The sequence below is a fragment of the Hemitrygon akajei genome, chromosome 13 (assembly GCF_048418815.1).
Source record: "Hemitrygon akajei chromosome 13, sHemAka1.3, whole genome shotgun sequence".
Taxonomy (NCBI): Eukaryota; Metazoa; Chordata; class Chondrichthyes; order Myliobatiformes; family Dasyatidae; genus Hemitrygon; species Hemitrygon akajei.
This window is the reverse complement of record NC_133136.1, coordinates 32,050,163-32,077,850: the sequence shown is the minus strand read 5'-3', so window position 1 is coordinate 32,077,850 and position 27,688 is coordinate 32,050,163. Positions and strand designations below refer to the sequence as shown.

Here is a 27,688-nt window from a genome sequence, read left to right as displayed (position 1 = left end):
TTGACCGCCTACTGGCTAAAGTAATTCTTCTTGTTGCTGTTCTAAAGGACGTCCTTCTGTTCTGAGGCTCTGCTGTCTGTTCCATGACTCCCACGTTTGGAAACATCCTCTCTGTCACTGTCTAGACCTTTCAATATTCGATAAGTTTTAATGAGATTGTCCCCCCACTCATTCTTTTAAACTCCAGTGAGAACAGGCCCAGGGCCAACATACAATAATTCAGCTGGTTACATTAGAAACTCCATTTGAAAATTGTGAAGTCACATTCTACAGACTACAACAAAAAAAAAACTAGGCTGATACTGCACTGTAAAATATTTCTGCCATAAGATCATTTTTTCAAGGTCTCATGTTAAATTAAGTCTTGTCAGATCTCCAAAATGAGTGTAACAAATCATACTATTTCTGAGCAAGTATCTTCCTCCTGGTATCTGGAGCAACATTATCCCTCCATTAATGTCACTAAACAGATTTTCAATTGATTATTAGCTTGTAGTTTGAGAGACTTTGTTACTATGACTCTGATGTTTCCTAAATTATAGTGAACACATTTAAAGAAATCTAAAATGGTAACAAAATATGCTGAAAACATTTGGTTCATCAATTTGCCTGGCCTGTCTAATGTTTGCAGCATTTTCTGTTTTTACCACTTTTCTTGGGTCTTGTTATAAAACTGATGTTGTGAAAGATTAGATACAAGTCTGGTCAAGACACAAGACTTAGTACAGGTCTGGCAGACTTTCTGCTGCCAGTCAGTAATCCAGAATAGATTATTTAATTTCCTTTAATGCTGTTTTATATGAATTGGATATTTTATCTGTCAAATCTTCAATGCAAAGGACAACTTGTGTTTCTCATTAAATAACACTAGCTTCCTTAATAAAAGTATCTTGATATCACTTTGAAACAAGCACAGTCAGCTCCCTGAGAGGAATCTTCAACAAGGCAGACAGAAGCATATGCTTAAAGTGAGCTTGAAATAGATAGCATTCCATTCTTGTATGGGCATAAGAAATGTCTGAATCATAAGTGTTTTGGGTTTGAGGTGCAGAATGCAACATTGGGTCATCCTGAGGCAGCTAATTCTGGCAGCATTCAGGCAAACCAAGAATATGCATATGGCCTAATGGAGAGTTCTTTGTTGGACCACTGTCATCAAAAAGTAAGTTTATCAAAATGTTTACATGAAGTGTGGCCAGAAAGAGCTCAAACCCTGAGTATTTTCCCAGATCTATCCTACCTGTCTACTGTGAATTTGCATTCTAAAACGCATTCTTTAAAAATATATACTATACCTATTTTCAAAGCAATTAATGATAAACTTATGAAAATTGACATAGAATCTGATCATAATTTATATTACTGTGCATACACCTTTTGTCTAAAATTGATATTTATTGATTTACAACTTGATTTATTGTAAAGCTTAAGAAAAACCGCATGTTTGGGCATCTCCAACCAAAGATTCTTCACTGTTGGAAAGGAAACCTTAATATTTTTATTGCTATTTTCTTTTCCATTAGGGTGTGATAAATCTGGAATCTTTGGGAAAGAAGGGTTACAATGTCCCCAAGGCTGGAACCATCCAAGTGGTAAGTTGTCCATGTCTTTATTTTCTCAAAGGAACATAAGAAATAGGAGCAGGAGTAGGCCATCCGGCCCATCGAGCCTGCCCTGCCATTCAATAAGATCATGGCTGGTCTGTCTGTAAACTCGGCTCCATCTACCTGCCTTTTTCCCCATAACCCTTAATTCCCCTACTATGTAAAATTACACTAAACATATGCACCAAATTAAAATCACTCTTTACATTTCTAAATGTTTTCTTTTTATTGTAAATAACATTATAAAATAGACTGAAGTAGCCACCAGAGAATTTTGAGTTTTGAAGCTGATTCCCAGGGTGAAAGTAAGAAAGCACCTAAGATTTCTGATTTCACCCCTCTCCCCTTCCCAGTTTCACCTATCACCTTATGTTTCTTCCTCCCCTCCCTCCACCTAACTGACTCCTTATCTTTTTTTCCTCTAGTCCTGCTGAAGGGTCTCAGCCCAAAACATCTATTGTACTCTTTTCCATAGATGCTGCCTGGCCTGTTGAGTTTCTTCAGCATTTTGTGTGTGTTCAAAACTGTTTCTCAGGATGTAACATGCCATGACAGGAATTGCATAGTATTTTTTCTTTCTTCGAATAAAGCAACCATAACTTCTGTGTAGTAATAAAATAATCTAGAAGAGACTGGAGAGGTGTTTATATGCTGAATTAACTTCATTGTTGTGAATTATTCTTCCCTTAAATGCTGTAAATGGAAGTGTTCTAATATTTGTACCTGTAGTCTGCAGTATCAGGTAATTTTAAAATTTGCATGACTTGCAAAATACAAATAAACTAAACTGAAGTCACAGGCATACTACAGTTTTAGGATTACTGTTCGGTTTAATAGGTAGATTTGCATGTCAGTAAAGTACATCAGGAACAGGAAGAAAGGCTGATAGCCATTTAAGGTTTGAAAAATGATGACTATTCATTTGTATACTAATTTTCATTCTTCAAAAGCCATTCTCCTGTTGGAAGTATGATTTTGGAACATTCCCCTTACTAATGCATTAGAAATAGGAACTGGAGTAAATCATTCAGCTTCTCCAAAGTGGTTGCTACATTTTAAGAATCTCAGGATTGTCCTTAAATGGTTGTTCTGTTATCTTTGACTTCCCTGCTGTCAGTGTCAGCCTAGACTAAGTTTAATGATTTTCACTCTACAGCTCTCAGGTGCAGAATTCCTGAGAATTTCAAATGGGCAAATACTTACTTTCAAAGCCATTAGTACTAGAATTCCCTACAACAGGAAATGACCTTTCTATATGTACCTTGCAAACCCCCTCCACCGCAGAATGCTGTCTTTCAATAACATCTCATTATTCTAAGCTGTGCACACAAAATGCTGGAGGAACTCAGCAGGCCAGGCAGCATCTATGGAGAAAAAGTACAGTGGACGTTTCAGGCCGAATGCCTTCAGCAGGACTGGAGGAAAAAAAACTGAGGAGTAGATTTAAAAAGGTGGGGAGGAAGGCTGAGAGAAAGAAACACTAGGTGATGGGTGAAATCTGGAGGGGGAGGGACGAAGTAAAGAGCTGGGAAGTTGATTGGTTGAAAGAGACAGAAGGCCATGGAAGAAAGAAAAAGGGGGAGAGGCACCAGAGAGAGGTTGTGGACAGGCAAGGAGATAAGGTGAGAGAGGGAAAAGGGGATGAGGAAATGGTGAGGGGGGGGGGGGGGGGGGGGAGAGGGCACTATTGGAAGTTTGAGAAATCAATGTTTAAGCCATCAGGTTGGAGGCTACCTAAATGGTGTCTAAGGTGTTGTTCCTCCAACCAAAGCATGGCCTCATCACGACAGTGGAGGAGACCATGGATGGATATATCGGAGTGGGAAGAGGAGTTAAAATGGGTGGCCTCTGGGAGATCCTGCTTGTTCTGGTGGACGGAGCGTAGATGCTCAGTGAAGCGGTCTCTCAATCTACTCCGGGGTCTCACCGATATACAGGAGGCCACACCGGGAGCAACCAAACAGAGTAAATGACCCCAACAGACTCACAGGTGAAGTGTTGGCCCACTTGGAAGAACTGTTAGGGCCCTGAATGGTAGTGAGGAAGGAGGTGTAGGAGCAGGTGTGGTACTTGTTCTGCTTGAAAGGGTAAGTGCCAGGAGGGAAATCAGTGGGGAGGGGAGACATCATTATTCTAAAGCTCATTGAGGATAGACCCATTCACCTCCATTTCTTATGAGAGGTCACTAGCATCCCAGGAATCAACCTCCTTACCTTCTCAAAACTATTCTCCAGTGCAAATATTTGCAAACTTAAGCATATGAATCTTTTTGGTAAAGACAATTACTCACTAACTGGCCAACATCATCTCGTGTAGCTCTCCGGTCATACTTAAATTAATGACAGGAAGATCATTACTGAAATCAGGCATTAGTGAGATATCTCTAGGTTTGGCATAATTACGTGATATCTTCTGTTTTCGTGTGAAATAGTTCTGGTATTTGCTCGTCCTGGAATTGAAAGCTGATTTAAATCTGTTGTCCATTGACTCATTTTAATTTAAAATTCTTAAGTGCCTGTAATTAATATTTGTCAATCTCATTTAAAATTATTTGTTCCTTTTTCTACCACTCATTTGAGAAAATGCTTTTTCAATTCAATTCTCTTCTGAATGGCCTGTCTCTGATTTTGGGATTATGCCCCTTGTCTAGGACTCTGTGCCATTAATAGTGGGGGGTAGGGGAATTTTTAACCCAATCTATCAAAATCCTAAAACTTTGAGTGAAATTATTACTAAACTTTAAGCATTTCAGGTAAAACAAGCTTAATTTAAATTCTATCTCACCTAGCCTTAAGAGTTCTGATTACGTTATAGTGAATATGCACAGCACGAGCCATGACACCTATATCTTATACAGTACTTTCTGTATAGTCTTGCTAGAGCTTTATATGATTTGTCTTTTTTATTCATTTGTCATTATATAAAGGCTAGCTGTTTAAGTATTTTTCTGCACCTGATGACAGCATTTTAGGAATTCTCACAATTTCTTATCTTTCACTTTTTCACCGATGTTTGGATCTAATCTTTTAGTCCAGAATATCTGTATCGCATTTGAATGTATTAAAATTATCAACAATAATTCCACAAGAAGTCAATTATACTCTATCCTCTCATCTTTGTAAGATGCCACCAATCTTTGCATCATATCTGGAAAATATGGTCAGACACTGAATCTAGAGAGGCTTGGAAGTGTAAAGCTAAATCCTAAACATCGTGAATTGAAAATGTATTAAAGCCTGAGACTTAACCCTTCATAGTATAATTTCTAATACTCTTACCTGCATTAACTCTAGCAAGTTTTAGTCACTGACTCAATATTAATTGCTTCAGATGCTAATTATTCTAAAATCTAGCATCTTGCAGACAACCACCAAACTTTTTTAATTCCAAATTCCAGAGACGTGTTGTGATCAGCCTCAATAGGTCGGCCTTGGGAGTGTACCAAATTTTGATTTATCAATTTTCCCAGGGTATAAGTAATTTGCTTGACAAGATTTTTGTTGCATGTCATAGAATGGGCTGAATAGGTTAGTTTGCTCTTGCAGTTTACCTCTTTCCCATCCTCCCCCCCCCCCCCCCCCCCCCAACCAACCTCTGCCATTCCAAATAGTCTTAATGTAAAGGGTCAAATGAGCAAACCAGCTTGGCAAAGGTTTGTAAATATATCTAATATTCAGAGGCACTTGGCTATTAACACTTTTTGACTAGTTGTTAAATTTTAAAAAACTATTAAATTGCATAGATAAAAACAACAATGTGAAATAAGCAAAAATGCATATACTTTTCCTTCCTGATCTAGGTCCAGAATCCCTATTCAATGGAAGACAATTATGATTCTACACCAGTTCTGGTGCACAGTTGGGTACTCCAGCATATCCCATGGATATTCTGGCTCTGCTACCGGGCTCAGGAAGTCTCTCAATTTCTTTGGCCCCTCTCTTCTCTCTCTCCCCCCCCCCCCCCCCCCCACCCCACCATCAGGCAGAAGGTACTGTAGCATTAGGGACTATAAGAATGGGAAACAGCTTCCCCCTCCTGGCGTGAGACTACTGAACTCACTGCCACCACCCGGGCCTCTTCCTGTTTGAAGTGCTAGCAGCATTATACTGTGTACTTTTTAACTTGTGTCCTATATGCACATTGTTATTTGTTAATTTATTTCTGGTACAATTACTTAGTGTTGTATGTGAGTTATATGCACTGTGTTGTGTACTTTGGTTTGGAGAAACATTGTTTCCTTTGACAGTATACATGTATATAGACTTGTATACTGCCAAATGAAATATATGGACTGAAGAATGATTGGTGCTTTGGTATCTGTTACTCAGGTCGTAAATGACTGAGGTAGAGTGACAATTCTTGGGAGAAGGTGGAAGAATTTTTAACAATTGTTAATTACAAAAATGTATTTTTATACCAAATTATTTACTTCATGTATCCCAGTTTGAGAATTGATAATCATTATTTATGTTGAAAAGCTATTGCAATTCATTTGTTTTTTTTGTGTATAATTTATTGCAAAACTCATTGGTGTTTCTCTTCCTATCCATTCTGACAAATTCACAGACTATTTTATTTAAATTAGCAGCATATAACAATTGCTCTCTACTTACAGACCTTATTCAACCCAAACAAAACTGTGGTGAAAATGTTTCTAGTAACATATGACTTCAGTGACATGCCACCAAACCACATAACACTCCTGCGCCACAGGATCTTCCTTGTACCAGTGGAAGAAAATGAAGGAACATGTGAAAATATGGAAAATTCGGAAGTAAAAAGAAAAGTCCTATGTTACCTGATTCATTTAAGGTATGTATAATCTGAAAACAACACCCACATATATCCTAGCACAAGGAAGATTGCTAAAGACTTAGAAAAGTGCACCAGTTTGTATAATCTCCCAACATGCTTTTCAATAAAATTGTTTAGTTTTGGCTAGTGCAAGTTTGATTGTAAATGTAGTAATAGCAGAGGATGGAAAGAACTTGCAAGGTAATTTGATCCTGTGCTTGCTGATAAATTTACAAGTTCAGCGTCTGGTTAGAATCTTGATTAGCTTTGTTTTTGTAAATCAAGCTGTTGGATCTTCAACCGTAGCCATGAAAAGACAGCCCCGATACCAACAGTAATTTAAGCTAAAATGCCCAACACTTTTAATCTGGCTTATTACTCAGTATTTGTAAATTAGTTTTGGAGGACTTAAGCATTTAATAATCAAAATCAGAAAGTGTCATAAATAATCAATTTTATATGTGTGGAGCAAAGGGCCATGTAATGTGACATATCTAAACCTCAACTCTGTTTCTCTTTCCACAATCCTTTGGCCTAACTTGTCCATGCCAAACATGTCCATCTGAGCTGCTCCCATTTATCTGCATTTGGCCCACATCCACAAGGTATAGGAGCAGACTTGGGCTTTTTGGCCCATCAAGTCTGCTCTGTCATTTGATCATAGCTGATGCATTTCCCTCTCGACCCTATTCTCCTGCCTTCTGCCTGTAACTTCTCACGCTCTGACTAATCAAGAACCTCTGTCTTAAATACACCCAAGGAGCTGGCCTCCACAGCTCCCTCTGGCATTGAATCCCACAGATTCACTATTCTCTGGCTGAAGAAATTCTTCCTCATCTCTGTTCTAAATGGATGTCCCTCTTTTCTGATGTTGTGCTCTCTTGACCTTGACTCCCCCACTATAGGAAACATCCTCTGCACATCTACTCTTGTCTAGGCCTTTCAACGTTTGATAGGTTTCAGTGAGGTTCCCCCAAACCCCCCCCCCCATTCTTCTAAATTCCAGTGAATTCAGGCTCAGTACCATCAATCAGTCTTCATATGACAAACCTTTCATTCCCAGAATCATTTTCGTGAACTCCTCTGAATCCTCTCCAATGTCAGCATGTCCTTTCTTAGATAAGGGCCCAAAACTGTGCTCAATACTCCAAGTGAGGTCTCACCAGTGCTTTATAAAGCCTCAGAATTATAGCCTTGTTTTTGTATTCTAGCCCTTTCAAAATGAATGCTAATGTTGCATTTGCCTTCCTCACCACCAACTCAACCTGCAAATTAACCTTTAGGAAATCCTGCATGAGGTCTCCCAAGTCCCTTTGCACCTTGGATTTTTGAATTTTCTGCAAGTTTAGAAAATAGTCTATACTTTGATACCTTTTATCGAAGTGCATAACCATGCATTTCCTGGCACTGTATTCCATCTGCCACTTCTTTGTCCATTCTCCTAATTTGTCTAAATCCTCTTACAGCCTCCTTGCTTCCTCAAAACTACCTGCCCCTCCACCTATCCTCATATCATTCCCAAACCTGGCCACAAAGCCATCAATTCCATCATCCAAATCAAAATAAAAAGAAGCAATCCCAACATCAACCCCTATGGAAAACTGCTATTCAAATCAGAAAAGACTCCCTTTATACCCACCTCCTGCCTATCAGCCACGTTCTATCCATGCTGGTATCTTTCCTGTAATACCATGGGCTATTATCTTGCTACGCAGCTTCATGTGGTGCCTTGTCATTGGCCTTCTAAAAATCCAAGTACACAACATCCATTGATTCTTCTTTGTCTATGCTGCTTGTTATTTCCTTGAAGAATTCCAGCAGATAGATCAGGCAAGATTTTCCCTTAAGGAAACCTCTAAACCTGTTCTATCTATGTACCTGCCCAACTGACTTTTAAATGGTGTAATTGTCCTTGCATCTATCAGTTCCTCTGGCACCACTCTCTGTGTGAAAGACTTTCCCCTCAGGTCCTTTAAAGTCTTTTCCTTCTTGCCTTAAATCTGTCTTCTAGTTTTAGACTTCCCTGAGCTGGTTCATAGATAGTCTAATACTAAAAATCATAGGTTTAAGGTGAGAGGGGAAAGATTTAAGAGGGAAAAGATTTAAGAGGGACCTGAGAGGAAATTACTCTCCTCCCCACCCCCCCCCCTCCCCTAGAGATCTTGGGTATATGCGAAAGCTGCCAGAGAAAGCTGTAGGGGCAGGCACAATTACAATGTTTAAAAATGGTTTAGACAGGTGCATGTGGATAGGGAAGTTTTTAGAATGACTGGGTTTTAAACATATGCAAACAAGAGTAGCTGGGTCAGAGCTTTTAGTTGGCATGGATGAGTTGGACTAAAGGGCTAGGTTCCATGTTGCTTAACTCTGACTACGATCCTGGGAAAAAGACTGAGAATTCACCTTCTGTGTGCCCCTATATTAATCTTTTATGCTCCAGGCCAGAAGTCCCAGCCTAACTAGTCTCTTCATATAATTCACACCCTCCAGTGCCTGTAATTCTCTTGTGAATGTTTTCTGCACAGTTTATAGCTCAATGACAACCTTCCTATAGCTTGGCAAACACAACTGCACATAATATTCCCAAGAACGTCTTAAGAGCACCTGAAACATGACATCCCAACCCTCACACTCTGTGCCCTGACCAATGAAGCTTGCCAAGCACCACCTTCACCACCCTTCATACCTGCGTTGCCACTTTCAGGGAACTATGTGCTTTACCCCTGGATCTCTGTTCTAACTGTACTCGCTGGGGTCCTGCCACTTACTGTACAAGTTTTACTGTGGATTAACCTAAAATGAACACTTGTTGCACTTGTCTGAGTTAAATTCCATCTGTATTTCCAACTATATTCTCATTCAAATTATTAATATGAATGCCGAACAATGGTGGACCCATCCCAGTCCCTGTAGCACACTGCTGAGCACAGGCCTCCAATCTGGAAAATAATCCACAGTCATCTGATTCCGAAAAGACTATTTTGTGTCCAGTTGGCTAGCTCACTCTTGGATCCCATGTGATCTAATCTTCTGAGCAGCTTACCGTGCAGGATTTGTCAAAGACCCTCCCCCCCCACCCCACCACCCTTGTCAATTTTCTTGATTTTAAAAAGCACTCCAGTATAAATGGTGTCCATCCACAAGTCAAATTCTGTAAATGCAAGAGCATCTGAAATGTATTTTTAAATGCTCAAGGCATTAGCAGTACTGGATGAAAGATGATATTAGTATTTAGTTTGTAGGATTACAAAGAATACAGAGCACAAAAACAGTATCATGAGCCATTGCAGCTAATCTTTCATCATCTAGCCACATTTGCATAATTATTTTCCTTATCCCATTACTTGTCCAGTCTCTTCATAAACTTGTCTATACTTCTCACTAAAATCACCTAAGTAATCAAATTTATAACTATTATTAGATTTGATTCTGACTATCTTAGGGTTCTCTAGACATGTTCTACACAGTTAGAAATGTTGCATTGTTTATCAAAGCTCTTAATCATTTTAAAAGCTTCAGTTGCCTCTGAGAAAAGAAACCCAGTCTTAATCCTTCCCTCATATGTACAGTGTATTCCTGCATATTTGGTCACGTCCTCCAAATCATCTTTGCATCCTCTTCACTGCTTTGTTTGCCTTTTATATTAAATATGGATGAGAATATAGGTGGCATTATAGTTGGTTTAAGAATTGATGGTGTGGTGGACAGTGAAGAGGGATACAGCAGGATCTTGACCAATTTAACTTGGGAAGTGCAAAGCAGTGCATTTTGAGAAGTGAAATCAAGACAGAACATAAAGAGAATGACGGGGCCATGGGGAGTATTGTAGAACAGGAATCTAGAGATCTTTCTTTCAAGCAGAAATAGCTGATTTGAACATCTCCTTGACAAGGAGGAAGTAGTTTAGTGTGTTGTATGAGAGGGTTGGACCCACTAACATGGTTGCTTAGTAAAATAATCTAATCTTCCTTGTCCAAGATTATATATGATGAATGTCCATTTTGGAGTAAGTACAGAAAATGCCAGTGAATTATGTCTTAATGTAGTGGAATGGAAAGTATATATATTTGATCATTTGGCTAGTGTGAGGAATCAAATTCAATTATGAATTGTTAACTTGATATGTGTGTCCATGTAGACTACATTTGAGTAATTTTCCCTGACACAATTTTTTTTGTTTTTTTTAAACTTAATGTTTAAATTAGCATGCAGGTATTCACCTCATTCTACATTTTATCTAAATGCTCAGGTTCCAGAGTTCCAAGTCTGGAAAAATCTACTTGCACAGTGATATTAGGCTGCTGTTTTCCCGAAAATCAAGTGAAGTGGATGCTGGGATACCTTACGAGTTAAAGTCATTTACAGAAATGCCAAGAAATCCAAAATATTCACCACGAGTTTAGCACATCAATTTCAAGACTATCTATATTGGAATTCAGTAATTATTTATCTAGCAATTGGTTCTAACTATGGAGAAAGATTTTCAGTTCAGTGTTAAAACGCATGCTTTGTAATAAATATTAAAGATCTGTTTAAAGTGCAGTTTCCAATGGTGTCATTCTGTACATTTTGATTTTAAAAAGCACAGGAAACTTGCTTTAATGTAGGCTTGAAATAATATTTAATATACACTTTTGCTGTCAGTTGATGGAAATTTACTTCTTTAACCTCAATATCAAAATCCCATTTTACTTTGAAACATTGATCTATTTATCTTAAATATCTTTCATTGCCTATATTAATAATTATTGTAATTATGTGTTCCCTGATTCATAAACTGTCAGGACCACAAAAGACACATTTGCAGTTTGGGAATAAATAATAGTTTGATTTAACTCTTTAATTTATAGGTCTTGTGCAAAAATCTTTACAATACTTAATGTACAATGTGAATATTGCTGCTTCCAGATTTACTTTCAGAAAACCTCTTTCCTTCTCCAAAAACTTGATTTTCTGCCTAGCAGGTTTATAAATCTCACTGAAAAGTTAATTTTGCTGCAGAAACTAATTTTAACTTGTTCTAATCTTCTCCCACTTAGAAATAATACTAACAAGGCCATTGGGAAGGGAAAGGGAAGGTGAGAAAAGCTGGTTGAATTGGCAATAGTTTAGACCTTTTTTCAATTTAATTTAAATTCTCTCATTTTACAATTATGTCCAACTTTTGGCATTTGGCAATGGCAAAGAGCTGTTCTCTGGATGGGAGCTGAGGTAGGAATCTCTTCCTTTTTATTTTTCCACCACCAACTAGGGAATCCATGAGACAAAGGGGTGAACACTGATTTAGTTTTGTAATTTTTGGTTAATTCCCCAATCAACAGAAGAATATCAAGCCTCTGCTTTCCCCTTGATGCTTCAACTGTTAATGTCCTTTTACTTGGCACACACACATTGATTATAAATGCACTGTGATGTTTGGTGATAGTTAATGAACTTTTATATTTGCCAAAGTGTTTGAGAAAGGGTGAGTTTCTTCGATGTTCTGATAACTAACCCTTCATTCTGGAGTAAATGAAACTTTTTGTATGGGCAAACTGTAGATTAAAGAGTTAATTAAAATGTTTCCTAATGTTAATTTTACTTTTCATTATGCACTGTGTAGTATTATATTCAGAAGGTACGCTTCAGAAAATACATTAGTTTTTGTTCTTAATATTATTGTTGTTCAAACTCCTAAACCTACTAATCATATTGTTGAAACAGTTGTAGAAACATAAAGCTAAGTGAAGTAGATTGTATTTTTTGATGGAATAAACTGCTGTAAAAATATTGGTTTTGAATATTCTTTTAAACATGCATGCCAAATAAGATCTCGCTGTTCATTTTCTTTATATCTATTCTATTTTCCCAAGAGCTAACTTCAAAGATTTTGTGCAAGACAGCAAGATGATGTCAGATTTGATCTCCAGCCTGTTAATTGATGTCAAAAATTGACCATTGCCACTAAGCTGCAGAATAAAAATTTGGGTTTCTGTGAATTATGAACTTATAACTATTCCAGCTGAAAATGTATGACAACTGATGACATTGGAGGATGTGATAGTATTAGGTTCCCTGTCCACAAAATCCTTAACTCAAAAGGTGAGCCCTATCAGATACAAGTATCTACAGGTACTCTCACTTTAGAAAGTTTATACTGTATCCACCATCAAGGACGAGCTTATTTCCCTGTCTGGTCTCTGCAGTGAGGTCCAGCTGCCAATACCCAATGCCTGAGTGGTGATTTCCCCCTTCCTATCAAGGAGGAGATGCTTCTGGCTAATGAACTAGTCTAAACACTTATTTTTAATGATACATGTTTAAAATTTAGACATTATTATTTACACACATGTGACACTCATAGCAGATTTTGTTTTATGAAAGATTTCCAAATTACAAAGAATATCTAAACTGCAAAGGATTTCCAAAAACAGGTACAATGCTTACAAGCTAAAATAACATACCAACAAGTTCCAGGCAAAAGTCGTCCTTCACAGAAACCGAAGATGAGGAATGAATTCTAGTTCTTTTGGTGCAAAGTAATTTACACAGATGATCTAAAACAGCAGTTCCCAACCATTTTTATGCCACGTACCCCCGTCATTAACCAAGGTTCTAAAAGCTTCTAGGGACACAGATCCCAGACCCTCACAATGCTGTGAGTGTACAAATATCCCAACCATTGATCAACTATTCCTGTGACCACGTTTGATGTGCTAAGTTACATTACCCCATCTGCGTACTTTAAACAAAATTTAAGAGGGAAGTTTTTTTTAAAACATTTCTCACCTCTCAACTTAGACCTGTGCCTCCAGTGTATGACATTCCCATCCTGGGAAAGAATTCTATCTATGACTCTCATAACTTTATGTATTTCTTTAGCGTCATAGAGTACTATAGCAAAGAAACAGCCCTTTGACCCATCTAGTCCATGCCAAAATTTTATTCTACCACATCCCAACAATCCAAGCCTGGACCATAGCTTTCCATACTCCTCTCACCTATGTACTTATCCAAACTTTTCTTAAATGCTGCAATCAGGCCACTCCAAGTGGCTCTTTCGGGTCATTGCTTAAACCAAAACTCCAGGGAAAATAATTCAAGTGTATTCGCATTTTCTTTGAAAGGTAATACACTCCAACCCTCCAAAACCTCCACATCATTCCTATACAACACACACACAAAATGTTGGAGAAACTCAGCAGGTCAGGCAGGATCCATGGAAATTAACAAATAGGCAATGTTTTAGGCAGAGACACTTCAGGATTGGAAAGGGAGGGAGGAAATGCCAGAATAAAAAGGTGGGTGGGGGAGGAAAGGAGGATGGCTAGTTGGTGACAGGTGAAGCCAGGTGGGTGGGAAAGGTAAAGGGCTGTAGAAGAACGAACCTGATACGAGAGAAGAGTGGACCATAGGAGAAAAGGAAGGGGGAGGGGTACTGGGGGAGGTGGTGGGCAGGTGAGAAGAGGTAAGGGGCTAGGGTCGGGAATAGAAGAAGGGACGGGAGGGTAAATTTTTACTAGAGGAGAAATTGATATTTATGTCATTAGGTTGGAGGCTACCCAGATGGAATATAAGTTGTTACTCGTCCACTCTCAGGGTGGCTTCATCCTAGCACAAGAGGAGTCGATGAATCAACATGTCAGAATGGGAATTAAAATGTTTCTAATGTCATTCATATAGTAGGGTGACCAAAGCTGCACAGTGCTCCAAATATAAACAAACTAAAGTTTTATATAGCTGGAGTATGATTTGCCAAATTTTAATCTCAATGTCCCAACCTCAGCATCCACTTGTTACAAATTTCAGGAAGCTTTGGACTTTCATCCCTCTATCCCACTGTACATCAGTGATACTGAAGGCCCTGCCACTTATTGCATGTTTTCCTCTTGATTTTGATTTTCCAAGACAAAAGCAACATCTCATAATTGTATGGATTAACCTCCATCTACCATTTTCTGTCCAAAGTTCCATCTGACCCAAATCCTGCTGTATCCTTTGGCAACCACCACCTCTAGCTATAGCCCCATGAATTTTCATGTTATCTGCCAATTTACGAATGAAGCCACCTACATTTTTATCCATGTCAACCTCCAAGTATGCAGGCACAGAAGCATACTGTAGTTTGAAGGCGAGGCAATAGAAGTTGAATGATTTTGCATTTTTTCTGTGAATTCACCTCAGCTGTGGACATTCAAAATGAGGTGAAACATTAATGAGGAAGAATGAAGAGGACTGTACAATGACACAGCCTTGCTTGATTCCAGGTGGACACATTGTATGAGGATCATGACTTGTATGTCATTGTGATGCAAAGGATGGTAATAATTTTATTGAAGGTGTTGGAGTTTTTTTAAAAAGTTTACAATTGTATAGGGTGTTGGTGAGTACACCTTGAGTACTGTGCACAATTTTGATCCCTTTAGAAAGATATAGTAGCATTGGAGGCTGTCCAAAGGGGATATACCAGGCTAATTTTTGGAATGAACTATGTACATCAAAGCTGGATAGGTTAGATCTATATACTTTGTGTTTAGATGAATGAGGGATAATTTTATTGAAGTCTCTTATCAACAACATTTAAAAGACATGGGCAAGTACATGTATAGGAAATGTTGGGCTAAATACAGGCAAATGGAATTAGCTTCAGTGGATATCATCCAGTTGGGTCAAAACTCATAAATACTCATGGCCTTCTACAGATGCACTGTAGAGAGCATCCTAATGTGTTATGTCACTGCATGGTATAGCAGATGCACTGTGGTGGACAGGAAGGCTTTTACATTGGGTAGTCAGAACTGCCCAGTGCATCACCCATACCAACCTACTCGCCATCAAGGAACTGCTTATATACAGAAAGGTGCCAGCAATATCAGAAAGGATCCCACCCACCTTGCTCATGAACCGTTCCTCCCATTTCCATCAGGGAGGAGGCTACATTGCATCCACACCAGGACCACCAGAGTCAGAACAATTATTCTGTCCAAAGCCAATCAACATCTCCACTCACTAACCCACGCCACCACCACTTAATAACTTTATATCAGTCACCGTATGTACGGACTCTCCTGCACCTAGCATCACTTTATGTACATATTATCAATCTGTGTAGGTATATATAAGTTTTCTTATATAATTGTTCTTTATCTTAGTTTGTTTTTATATGTTGCATCTGATCCAGAGTAACAATTATTTCATTCTCCTTTACGCTTGAGTACTGGAAATTACATTAAACATTAAATAAATTAAACAAACAACGGGTCTGCATCTGTGCTGCATGACGTTATGATACTACACAAGATCCTTAGGCAGGGTAGATAATGAGATATTTTCCCTAAAGGGGAAATCATATATGAGGGGGTATAGTTTCAAGATAAGTGGCTAGTCATTTAATATTAAGGTATATGGAAATTTCTTAATGCAGAGGATAGTGAATTTCTGGAATTCTCTAACCCAGAGAATTGTGGAGGACAGTTCATTATGAGCATTTAAGATGGAGGCAGAACATTTTTTGAAAGATCTTTGAATTGATGGCAACATGAAATTGGAAGAGCTGATAAAACGAACAGCAAAGAAAGCCTCGTGTTGATGTCCTCAAAAGAGTGCAGCCTGTGGAGGACATCCACATCCACAAAGGGTGAAATCTTCAAGTTACTGCCAGTTTCACTGAGCAAAGTGGGCAAATTTCTATTGGTTTGTTTTCAGTACTACATCCTAAATTAGGGTATTCTATTTATCTAATGCTGGCAAAATAAAATTGACATAGTTACTGACCTCAGCTCATTAAAATCTTTGAGTCATATCATAATTTCTATCAAGTTTCCACTATCACCTCCTCAAGAACAAATATGGCTGAGGTAACAACGTACACAAAAGGCTTCAGTCACCCATGAAATATTTAGAAGAAATTCTAGGCTTGGAAGAAACCAGACAGATAAGGTGGAGCAATCTCAGATAAATTTATAGTCTGGAAAAGTTGTAAAATTTATGGAGTGTGGTGAGTTGAAATAAACAGGATGGATATGTGGGATTTAGTGCAGAAAAGATTACATTCAATGCTCTGAACAAACTTGATCTAGTGTCTATATAACATTTTGTCAGCATTGGCAAGTGTGATCTCATTTATTTCCATTGGTTTATCTTGTATTCAAATATTTCTAAAAATATTTCTTTTGCCAGTCATCTGACCTATGAATTTGAATTCATGAGTACTTATTAGGATTTATTGCTTCCTTCAATTTGATCTGTTTATTGTAATTTAGGTTACCTTTTTTTATTCTAGGCTTCAATTTTTCAGACTATTACTTGGAAAGAGTGAAAGCTTTTCCTACTTAGAGGGGAGAAGACGCTGAGATATTAGTCATGGTGTCACCAAACCATTTTAATTATCAGTCTGGATCCCACCCATCACCTGGCTCATATGGGTCATTATTCAGCAGGCAAGCTTAAACTTTGTTCAAAAACAAACCAGATGCTATCCGTTCACTTGAAAATAAGTCATTTTTTGAATTCTATTTACAGATTTGAGGCAGCATAAAACTGTAGAAACATTCATTGGGATTGCATAAAGCCATTTTTTGTTTTTCAAAAATGCAAGAGACTGCAGATGCTCAAAATCTGGAGTTATACACACAGAATGTAGAGGAACTCAGCAGGTTAGGAAGCATTTATGGAGAGGAATAAACAGATGACATTTTAGCCAGGACCCTTCATTAGGGCTGTGATGATGAAGGGTCTGAGCCTGAAATGTTGACTGTTTATTTTTCTCCATAGATGCTGCCTGACTTGCTGAGTTCCTCCAGCATTTAGTGTGTTACTCTAGTTTTGCTTTTCTCATGATTAAGATAGAACAAAACAACCAGCTTTACTCGCATAATTTAATTATAACAGATTCTTCAGATTAAGTTATTTGGATTGAATATATCAGGGTATTCTGTTGAGTGTTTAATGTTTGTAATTTTGGTAGTATGACTATTTTAATCCCAAACATGTGCTACTTTTCATGGTGTACGTTGTAATTGGCCCTGCAATTTGAAATCCACGTGTTTTGTGGTAAACTTCAGTCAACGTGCAAGAAATGTTATGAGTGAACCTTTAATTTGTGAGGGAAATTGGTAGACAATACATTCTGGAGACTGAGATGGAGGACATTTTAAAATTGTGATGCTTCTGTTTTTATTGTCATCCTAATTGCATCTTTAAAAGGGAGAATGAAATTGGGCAATATGTAGTCTCATTTCAGATTAAAGAACAGTTCCATTACTGGAAGAATAAAGTCGGCTTCTTAAATAAACAGAAGCTAACAATTAGGGCACTAAATAAATAAACATCAGCAAACAGGAAAAAAGAACAAACAGCGCACAAATATAGTAACAAGAGATCATATTCAATTTATGTAACATAAAACACACATGGCAACATCTGGGTGCATTATGTAAAGAATGCATGTCTTCCCAGCTGAGAAAGTGTTATCATGTTCGATGTGGACTGTTGTGGAAAAAGAGACATTCACATGAATTCATACTGAGAAGTTATTCAAACAAAGAAGGATTCATTTTGCTTCACAAGAAAGAAGGCCCATTCATCTCAAAGGAGGATTATACAGTCTCTGATTGGCATTCTTATACATATTTTGGAATTGAGACAAAACAGTACCACCACCAATTTGCAAACAGTTGTCATCTTAAAGCAAATCTGAAGCAAGATGGTGTATAGGTAGCCACTCTGACATCAATCCCCCTGCTTGACCATCCTATGTCTTGAAGGGCCCTGCATTTGTTTAAGATTGAGTAGTCTGAGCTTTCCTTCCTGTTTCCAACCTACCAGAGGCCATGTGTGTCAAACAGCTTTGTTATATCCGAGCCACATTTCTCTGGTGCCCACCTGTGTTCAACAGACCTACCATTCCCTCACATTTCTGAATTTGCCATAGGGAAAGCCTGTGATTCCTTTTATTTCCCTGTGGGGGGGGCATTTATCTCAGGAGGACCCAATCATAATTACTTACCTTTCTCTGTTGCCCAATATTTGCACACATTCACCCCACTGCCCCCTCATACCCCAATATTCCTCCCAAAGTTATACAGTATGAGCAAACACCAGTCAAAACATTGCTATGGATCAGGTCCTGATGTATTGTCCAAATTCTTATCCTGGTAAATTTCTCCAGTCAAATGATCCCTTCACATTAAATGAGCAAGTTACTTTCCTCAAGTGGCAAAAGCAATCTTGATAATCCTCAAATCAGGAGTAATGCGAGGCTCCTATCCAGAAATCTACTCATCGTTGTTTAAGGATTATGGGTTCTTTTCAAAGTAGGTTAGTAGTTTTTATCTGTGACCAATATTGACTTTGGAGTACAATCTGGACAGATAGTACAAGTGTGCAATAACTTGGAAAAGTCTGATGTAGGAAGTGTGGGGTCATGCACTTTGATAAGAGGAATCAAAGGGAAGATTAATATCTAAATGATAAGAGAATATGAATTAATTAATTTGAGAAGGATCAAGATATTCTTGTATATGAATCACAAAAGTTATCAGACAGGTGTTACAGCTGGTTAAGGAGACAAATGGCATATTGACAAGTGCAGAAGATCTAACAGAATTTTATTGCTATTGTTCAGGATGTTGATGAGGCCACACCTAGAGTATTGTGCAGAGCTTTTATCTCCTTGCCAATCTAACGTATATTCATCAGGATAATTCTTGCTACAGAGAGGATTGTCCTTTCAAAAGAGATGGAACAGGTTGGCACTGTATTCTATGGAACTTAGAAGTGTGAAGAACAACCTTATTGAAACAAATAAGATCCTAGGGGGGCTTGACAAGGTAGATAGTGAGATGTTTTCACCAATGGGAGAGTGGTGTACCTCTGGAATTCTCTATCCCAGAGATTTGTGGAGGCTAAACAATTAGAAGTATTTCAATTGAAGATGGATAAACATTTGGAAGATTGGGAAATGAGGGATCTGGCACAGGAAGAGAAATCCCATTTAATGGTAGGTCAGGCATGAAGGGCCAAGTTACTGACTCCTGCTTCTATTTCCAAGTGTAAGGCTAGTGGCTTAATATAGGGGATGATAGCCCCCCCCCCCCCCCCAGCCCGGCTGAACTTAAATCTTGTTTCGGTGGATGCTGTGCGATGCATCCCCTGATAAAAATCAGTACCACGAAATAACAAACAGTACACAATATGCGACTAAACGATTGAGCTTTATAATTCTTAATTTGGTTATATGGGTTAGTAAAGAAAACAAAAAAAGAAAAATGGCCCATTCTCATGAAACAGTCTAACGCATAATGTTGGAGCTCACTGATAAGGCTGTTCGTCCACCATCGACCTCCTCCGATTGTCATTGACCTACGGACCCTCGCTCCAAGTCCACTCCTTTTGAGGTCTATCAACTTTCTCCATTCACGTCTTCTCTCCTCATCTCTCCCTGGCAAAAGACTGCAAATTCCCAGCTCTCAGACAGACAAGAAAGGACAACATCCCACTCATTGGCTAGCGTGCCCCGTTAACCCAAACATTGCTGCTGCAGAGAAACCATTACCTCTGCAGTGGAACATTACAGAGAAGCCATAACATTAGCGTGAAACCTTACGGCATGTTACACAAATGTTTTCTTATCTTCTTGAAAAATACTACCATTGAAACATGATTCCCACTTATTTCAGTGGTGGCGTTGCCATTATTTTCTTTCCCACTTTAGGCACCGTTGCCTGGGGTTCCCAATCTCTTTCCAAATCATATATTTCAGGAGTCCTACATCTCCTCCCTTCTCTTGTGAAGATTCTTTCTGGCAGTCTTATTGCTGAACCTGTCATCAGTTCTTGGGGGATAACTGCAATTAATCTGCTAGCTATTGTTCCAACAGGATAGTTTCAAAATAGGTGTCTACAGGGGACTACACTTCAGTGCCCCAATTATTTATTCAGTTCTCTCTCTTGATACATAAAGTATTCCATGATATACAAGACACACAAAATGCTGGAGGAACTCAACAAGCCAGACAGCATCAATGGAAAAGAGTAACCAGTTGACGTTTCAGGCCAAGAATCTTCACGATGAGTCCTGAAGAAGGGTCTCAGCCTGAAGCATTGACTATTTACTCTTTTCCTTAGATGCTACCTGGCCTGCTAGCTTCTTCCAGCATTTTGTGTGTGTTGCTTTGGATTTCCAGCATCTGCAGATTTTCTCCTGTTTCTATTTCATGATATGCTGTTGTTAAGTAACTATTCATGTCTAAGATTTGCTGCTCAGTACGAACTCACTCTGCATTTCCACAGCAGCATCCTCCTTTACAACCTGTCGCACCTGCACTCCCACTGCAGCATCCAACATCCCCGAGTTTTTATTACCCAATTAAAACTCCATTCTCTGGTACTCAGAACAAAAGAACTGTCAACAGAAAGGGTTAACTTTCCCGCACGGATTAGCAGAATTTCAAGCAATGCAGCGTGAGACTGAAATCACAATTAATTTACAATACCTTGAACTTGTAAAAATTCACACTGTCCAAAATTGAACAGGACATTTAAAACTATAACTTGCATTTATCAATCAAATTTTTGGTTCTTTCTTATGCAACAAAAGGGAGGAGCCAATCCAAAATCCTAGTCTCAGGCCCAAAAAAGCTCAGTTAAATTGCACTTGAATAATGCTTAAATTGAACCAAATATTGCCATTATTTTTGATTTAGACTGAATGAAACAAAAGCAACTTCACACTATATCTGAATTAAAAACACCATTTTTTAAAAGCTACATTGACTTAGAAGCAGAGACCATAAATTAATTATAGTCACAGGAGGATCTTATCTTTAAGGATGAGGAACAGGAACTTGAAAACTCAATGATTTAGGAACAGCTTCTTCCTCTCTGCCATCAAAACAGTCTGTGAGTACAATTTGCTATTCCTCTTCTGCACTGTTTAACAATTGTAACTTACAGTAATGTTTTAAGTCTTGCATATACTGCTGCCACAAAACAACACGTTTCACAACATGTACTGTATCAGTAACAACAAACCTGATTCTGATCCTTGGCTGTTTAGTTCCTAGATGATCTTCTTTCAACCATGACTCTCTGATGCCCACAACATAGTACCAGCATTATAAGCTCATTTACCTTTGCTGAATATAACACCTTCAGTCCTGTATTCACTGTCCCTCTTCTCAGATGTGTCTCCATGTTACCTGAAGTTAAATTTTTATCCCTTTCTGAGCTTCCTGACTTACTTTTATTCTGAATATTTCAGTAGCGTCTCCTGCACTCCTCTTCCCTTTTACTTTACCCACAATTTTGGAATCATCCCCTACCACTTAGTTTAAAGCCTATCCATAGCCTCAATTATGCAATTCACCAAGACCCTGGTCCCAGAATGGTTAACTCCCTAGATTATTCCTCTGCTGCTTGTTGCACCAGTTTTTCTGGTTTTTGGAATCGCGGCTCGGGTACCACCCAGCATTTTTCCCATCTAGTGACCTTTGGTGGTTTTCATTGAACCCTCCAGTTAATAAGCCTTTCGATCCTCACTGTGGATCCCAGCTTTGTAGCCATGTATTACTATCCACGTCACTACACTTTAGTTTTATTGGCCAGGCTGTACATGTATGTTTCTTGCATTAGGTCCTTTGATTGGAATCAAATTTACACGTTCAGGCCAAGACCCTTCATCAGAACTGGAAATAAAAGGGGCAGAAACTGGAATAAAAAGGTGGGAGGGGGAGAAGGAATATCAGGTAGCAGGTGATAGGTGAAACCAGGTGAAGGAGAAGATGGATGGTTGGGAAGAGGAATGAAGAATGAAGATGAAAGTGATGGGTGGAAGAGATAAAGGGCTTAAGATGGATTTTAGAAGAATTTATTAACAATGAAAGATATATATACACGAAGGATGAATCAGAAGAAAACATTTACATTCATGGTTGTTACATTGTTAAAAGCACAATAAAATTATAGCACCATATTGGGGTGATACTCCCTTACTTTGTTTAAGGAGCTTCCCCACCCAGGTCAGTCTATCCATGTGCAGTAGTGGAAGGACCCTATAGTGTGCCCCTTCCTCTCAGAGCCTTGGCATTGGCTTCTCCAAGATTCAGTGCATCCCTCAGCATGTCGCCCCGCACCCTGGAATGTGCCAGTTGGCAGCATTTCTTTATGGACTTCTTGCTGTCCTAAAAGTTTTCAGCAGACCAAAGGGAAACTTTCACTGAGTTGAAGATCTGCCAGCAGCACTTGATGTCTGTTTTTGTGTGTGACCCTAGGAACAGCCCATAAACCAGAGGACCCTCTGGTACGCGGCTGCTTGGGTGAACCAGGATAAGGACCCCGGAATCTCTCCCCTCAATCCCTTAGTAAATATACACTCTGCAAAGAGGTGGTGGCTGTCTCTTCTCCACAACAGCCGTCCCAGGAGCAGAGTGTATTGGGAACATGGGTATGGTCTGTACAGAAAGGTGAGAGCCCCTTTCACTGCCAGCCAAGTGAGGCCTACACAACCCAAATTCCTGTGTGTTCTGGGTCGGTGAGGCAATCTGAATAACAACTGAAAATGTTGTGGGGCGGAGTGATCGCTCAGATGAGTCTTTATCTTGATTAAACTGAGAAGTGTTTACCTACTACAGGGAAGAGAAAACTCATTCTCTCAAAGGCAAAATCCACACACTCTCCCTCTCTGATTGCCATTCTTACACACATTTTGAGGAAAGGGGGCAGAACTAGACAAGGGAATGTACAAAAGTTCAGTTGCCATTTCTTAACCAATTAGAAGCAATAAAATGAATGATCAGCCACTTCTGACATTACTTTCCCTGCATGGTCATCATGTTCCTGGAGGACCTGGCTCTGCTCGATATTGAGTGGCCTCAGGTTTCTTTATTATTAGTGTCTTGTCAGCAGGACAAGACCAGCAGGCCTGTATTCTGAGCCATACTCCACCTGTGTTCAACAAGCTTGCTACCACTCCTGGCATTTCTGCAAAGATTATTTGTCATAGTAACAAACTTGCAATTCATTTAATCTTTCTGTTGGCATCAGGCATTGAGGAAATCCTGGTCTTTGTATTTACTTTCTTCAAAAAGGCACTATCACTTGCTGTCCGCTATACCAGATCATACCATATAACCACATAACAATTACAGCATGGAAACAGGCCATCTCGGCCCTTCTAGTCCGTGCCAAATGCTTACTCTCACCTAGTCCCACCGACCCACACTCAGCCCATAACCCTCCATTCCTTTCCTGTCCATATACCTATCCAATTTTACTTTAAATGACAACGACAAAACCGATCCCATGAGTTCTGACTATGTTAACTAAATCTTTGATGTAAATCTTTGTCTATATTGCCCAACATGTCCATGTGTTGACCCAGGCATTGGAGTGGGCAGTTTGTTCCTTAGCTCAGTCACACAAATTAACCTTGCTAAGGCCGAAATGTTCTTTTGTCTTATGATGTGTTTTCTACATTGTAATATGCAAGTTAGGCCTACATGCTACCTTCTCATGTCAAATCTTTCGCATCACATACAAATAAGGCCAATTGGCCACTGTACTCAACAGTTAGAAAAACTGAGAGCAACTTCCACCCCTATGTCATTGAGACATCTATTTGTTGACTACATTATATTTGTCTACCATCTTCCATTCATCAAAAGTTTCGAATTCGGGACTAATTCCTGGAGATTTAACCAGTGTTTTATCATCCATCTCAAATAGTTTGTATAACAAAAGTACTGAAGAAAAATAAATGACAGTCACCTTGTTATTTTTGCTGACGTTGAGCAAGAGATTGATCGTGGCTAACTGGAGAAATACAAATTTCAGAGTAGTACAGTATATCGATGTATGCTTTGATCTTTTGTTGTGAAACCATTCATCCAGCTGTTCTAACTTGCTCTTATAAGCTGATTTATTGTCACCTGTGGTTCAGTCAGTAACAGTCATGTCACTTGATAAGAAGTCTTGTTAGACCAATCACTATACACATGGAAGAGTAAAACTTCAGCCAGATGCTGTATCTAGAAACTCTCTGTATTTGAACCAGTTTTTGCTGGGGGTTTCAGACTGACCTCATAAGCCAGGAGACATGCTTCCCATAAACTTGGCCACAAAGCCATCAATTTCGTCATCCAGATCATTAACATGAAAATAAGTGGTCCCAACACCAAACCCTACGGAACACCACTTGTCACTGGTGACCAACCAGAAAACATCCCCTTTACTCCCACTCTTTGCTTCCTGCCAGTCAGCGAATCTTCTATCCATGCCAGTATCTTTCCTGTAATACCATTGGCTCTTATCTTGTTAAGCAGCCTCATGTGTGGCATCTTGTTTAATGCCTTCTCAAAACACAAGTAAACAACATCCACTGACTCTCCTTTGTCTACCCTGTCTGTTACTTCCTCAAATTCCAACAGATTTGTCAGGCAAGATTTCTGCTTAGGGAAACCATGCTGACTTTGGCCTATTTTATCTGGTGCCTCCAAGTACCCCCAAAATCTCATTCTTAATAATGGACTCCAACATCTTCTCAACCACTGAAGTCAGGCTAACTGGCTTATAATTCCCTTTTTTCTGCCTCCCTCCCTTCTTAAAGAGTGGAGCAACATTTGTAATTTTCTGGCACCATTCTGGAATTTAGTGCCTTCACAATGTCTTCAGCTACCTGTTTCAATACCCTGGGTGAAGACCATATGGTCCATGTGATTAATCTATCTTCAGACCATTCAGCTTCCTAAGTACCTTCTCCTTTGTAATAGTAACAACACTCACTTCTGCCCTGACACTCTCAAATTTCTGGCAAATTGCTAGTGTTTGATGCAAGACACTTACCGGTATAGAACATACAACATAGAAAATCTACAGCACATTCCGAGCCCTTCAGCCGACAATGTTATGTTGAACCTGTAACTTACCCTAGAAGCTGCCTAGAATTTCCCTACCACATAGCCCTCTATTTTCCTAAGCTCCATGTACCTATCTAAGAGACTCTTTAAAAGACCCTATTATATTCACCTCTACCACCTTCGCTGACAATACATTCCACACACTCACCACTCTCTGTATGAAAAACTTACCTCTGACATCCCCCTTGTACCTACTTCCAAGCACCTTAAAACTATGACCCCTTGTGTTAGCCATTTCAGCCTTGGGAAAAACCCTCTGGCTATCCACACAATCAATGCCCCTTGTCATCTTATACACCTCTATCAGGTCGCCTCTCATCCTCCGTTGCTCAAGTTCAGGGTGTAACGAATTCAGATGTAACCCGTCCTTTTCGTACAGGTCATTCATTCCCCAGAAGTGATTCCAATGATCCAGAAACCTAAAACCCTGTGCCTGCACCAATTGCTCAGCCACGCATTTATCTGCCAAATCATCCCATTCATTCACTTTTTTTTTTGTCCCCCCTTTACGACCTCTTCAGCGTCATTGTCCAGAGGTCCAATATTCACTCTTGTCTTTTACTCTTTATATACCTGGAAAAAGAACTTTTGGCATCCTCTTTGTATTATTGCCTAGCTTACTTTCATATTTCACCTTTTCTCTACTTTTGTTTTTTTTTTCATTGCCCTTTATTGGTTTTTAAAAGCTTCCCAATCCTCTAACTTCCCACTAAGTTTTGCTATAGTTTTCTTATCCTTTTCATCTTATGTTGTCTTTGACTTCCCTTGTTATCTATGGTTGCCTGATTCTCCCTCTAGAATACTTCCTGCACCTTCAAAATTGTCCCAGAAACTGAAGACATTGCTGTCCTGCCGTCATCCTTGCTAGTGTCCCATTCCAATCAACATTAGCCAGCTCTTCCCTCGTGCCTGCTGATACTGATACATCTAATTTTAGGTTCTCCCTCTCAAACTGCAGGGTGAATTCTATTATATTATGATCATTGTAAGGTGGCATGCCTGAATGACTATCGACCTATGGCTCTGACATCAATTGCTATGAAGTGCTTCGAGCGATTGGTTATGGCACACATCAACCATAGCCTACCGGTCAACCTCGACGTTTTGCAATTTGCAAACAGGTCAACGGCAGATGCTACCTCTGTGGCACTACATTCCTCCTTAGAACACCTGGAGAATAAAGACGTATATGTAAGGTTCCTTTTCATTGACTACAGCTCTGCCTTTAATACCATCATTCCAAATAAACTGATTCCTAAGCTCCGGAACCTGGGTCTTAGCACTCAGCTCTGCAGCTGGATCTTCAGCTTCCTCACAGACAGGACCCAGGCTGTTAAAATAGGGGACAAGCTCTCCTCTACAATCACTCTGAGCACCGGTGCCCCACAAGGCTGTGTACTCAACCCCCTGCTGTACTCACTGTACACCCATGATTGTGTAGCCAAGTTTCCATCGAACTCAATATATAAATTTGCTAATGACACCACAATTGTAGGCCACATCTTGGGTAATGATGAGTTTGAGTACAGAGAGGAAATTAAGAACCTGGTGGCATGGTGTGAAGACAATAACCTATCCTTCAATGTCAGCAAGACGAAGGAATTGGTTGTTGACTTCAGAAGGAGTAGTGGACTGCACGACCTCATCTACATCGGTGGCGCGCAGGTGGAATAGGTCAAAAGCTTTAAGTTCCTCAGGGTCAATATCACAAATGACCTGACTTGGTCTAACCAAGCAGAGTCCACTGCCAAGAAGGCCCACCAGCGCCTTTACTTCCTGAGAAAGCTGAAGAAATTTGGCCTGTCCCCTAAAACCCTCACTAATTTTTATAGATGCACTGTAGAAAGCATTCTTTTAGGGTGCATCACAACCTGGTATGGAAGTTGTCCTGTCCAAGACCAGAAGAAGCTGCAGAAGATCGTGAACACAGCCCAGCACATCACACAAACCAATCTTCCGTCCTTGGACTCACTTTACACCGCACGCTGTCGGAGCAGTGATAATCAGGGACACGACCCACCCAGCCTGATAATCAGGGACACTTTTTGTCCATCTTCCCTCAGGGAGAAGGTTCAGGAGCTTGAAGACTTGTACAGCCTGATTTGGGAACAGCTTCCTTTCAACTGTGATAAGACTGCAAAATGGATCCTGACCCGGATCTGGGCTGTACCTTCCAAATATCCGGACCTGACTTGCACTACCTTACTTTCCCTTTTCTATTTTCTATTTATGATTTGTAATTTAATTTTTTTATTATTTTCTATCGATTTGTACTCCAGGGAACATGAAGTGCAGAATCAAACATCGCTGTGATGATTGTACGCTTTGTTTGGAGACAATAAAGTTCTATTCTATTCGTTGCCTCCTAAGGCTTCCTTCACCTTAAGCTTACTAATCA

General features: G+C 39.3%; 1 protein-coding gene across 14 annotated transcripts in view; it reads left to right on the top strand.

Annotated features, from left to right (window-relative positions):
- Positions 1-12,167, top strand: part of atosb (atos homolog b) — a 119,806-nt gene extending 107,639 nt beyond the window's left edge. For all 14 annotated transcript variants that reach the window (XM_073064356.1, XM_073064351.1, XM_073064354.1 and 11 more), the window contains 3 exons: positions 1,524-1,592; positions 6,220-6,416; positions 10,648-12,167. In XM_073064356.1, coding sequence (XP_072920457.1) covers positions 1,524-1,592; positions 6,220-6,416; positions 10,648-10,801 — 420 coding nt within the window. In that variant the 3' untranslated portion in view covers positions 10,802-12,167. The remainder of the gene's footprint in view (positions 1-1,523; positions 1,593-6,219; positions 6,417-10,647) is intronic.
- The last annotated feature ends 15,521 nt before the right edge of the window (positions 12,168-27,688 follow it).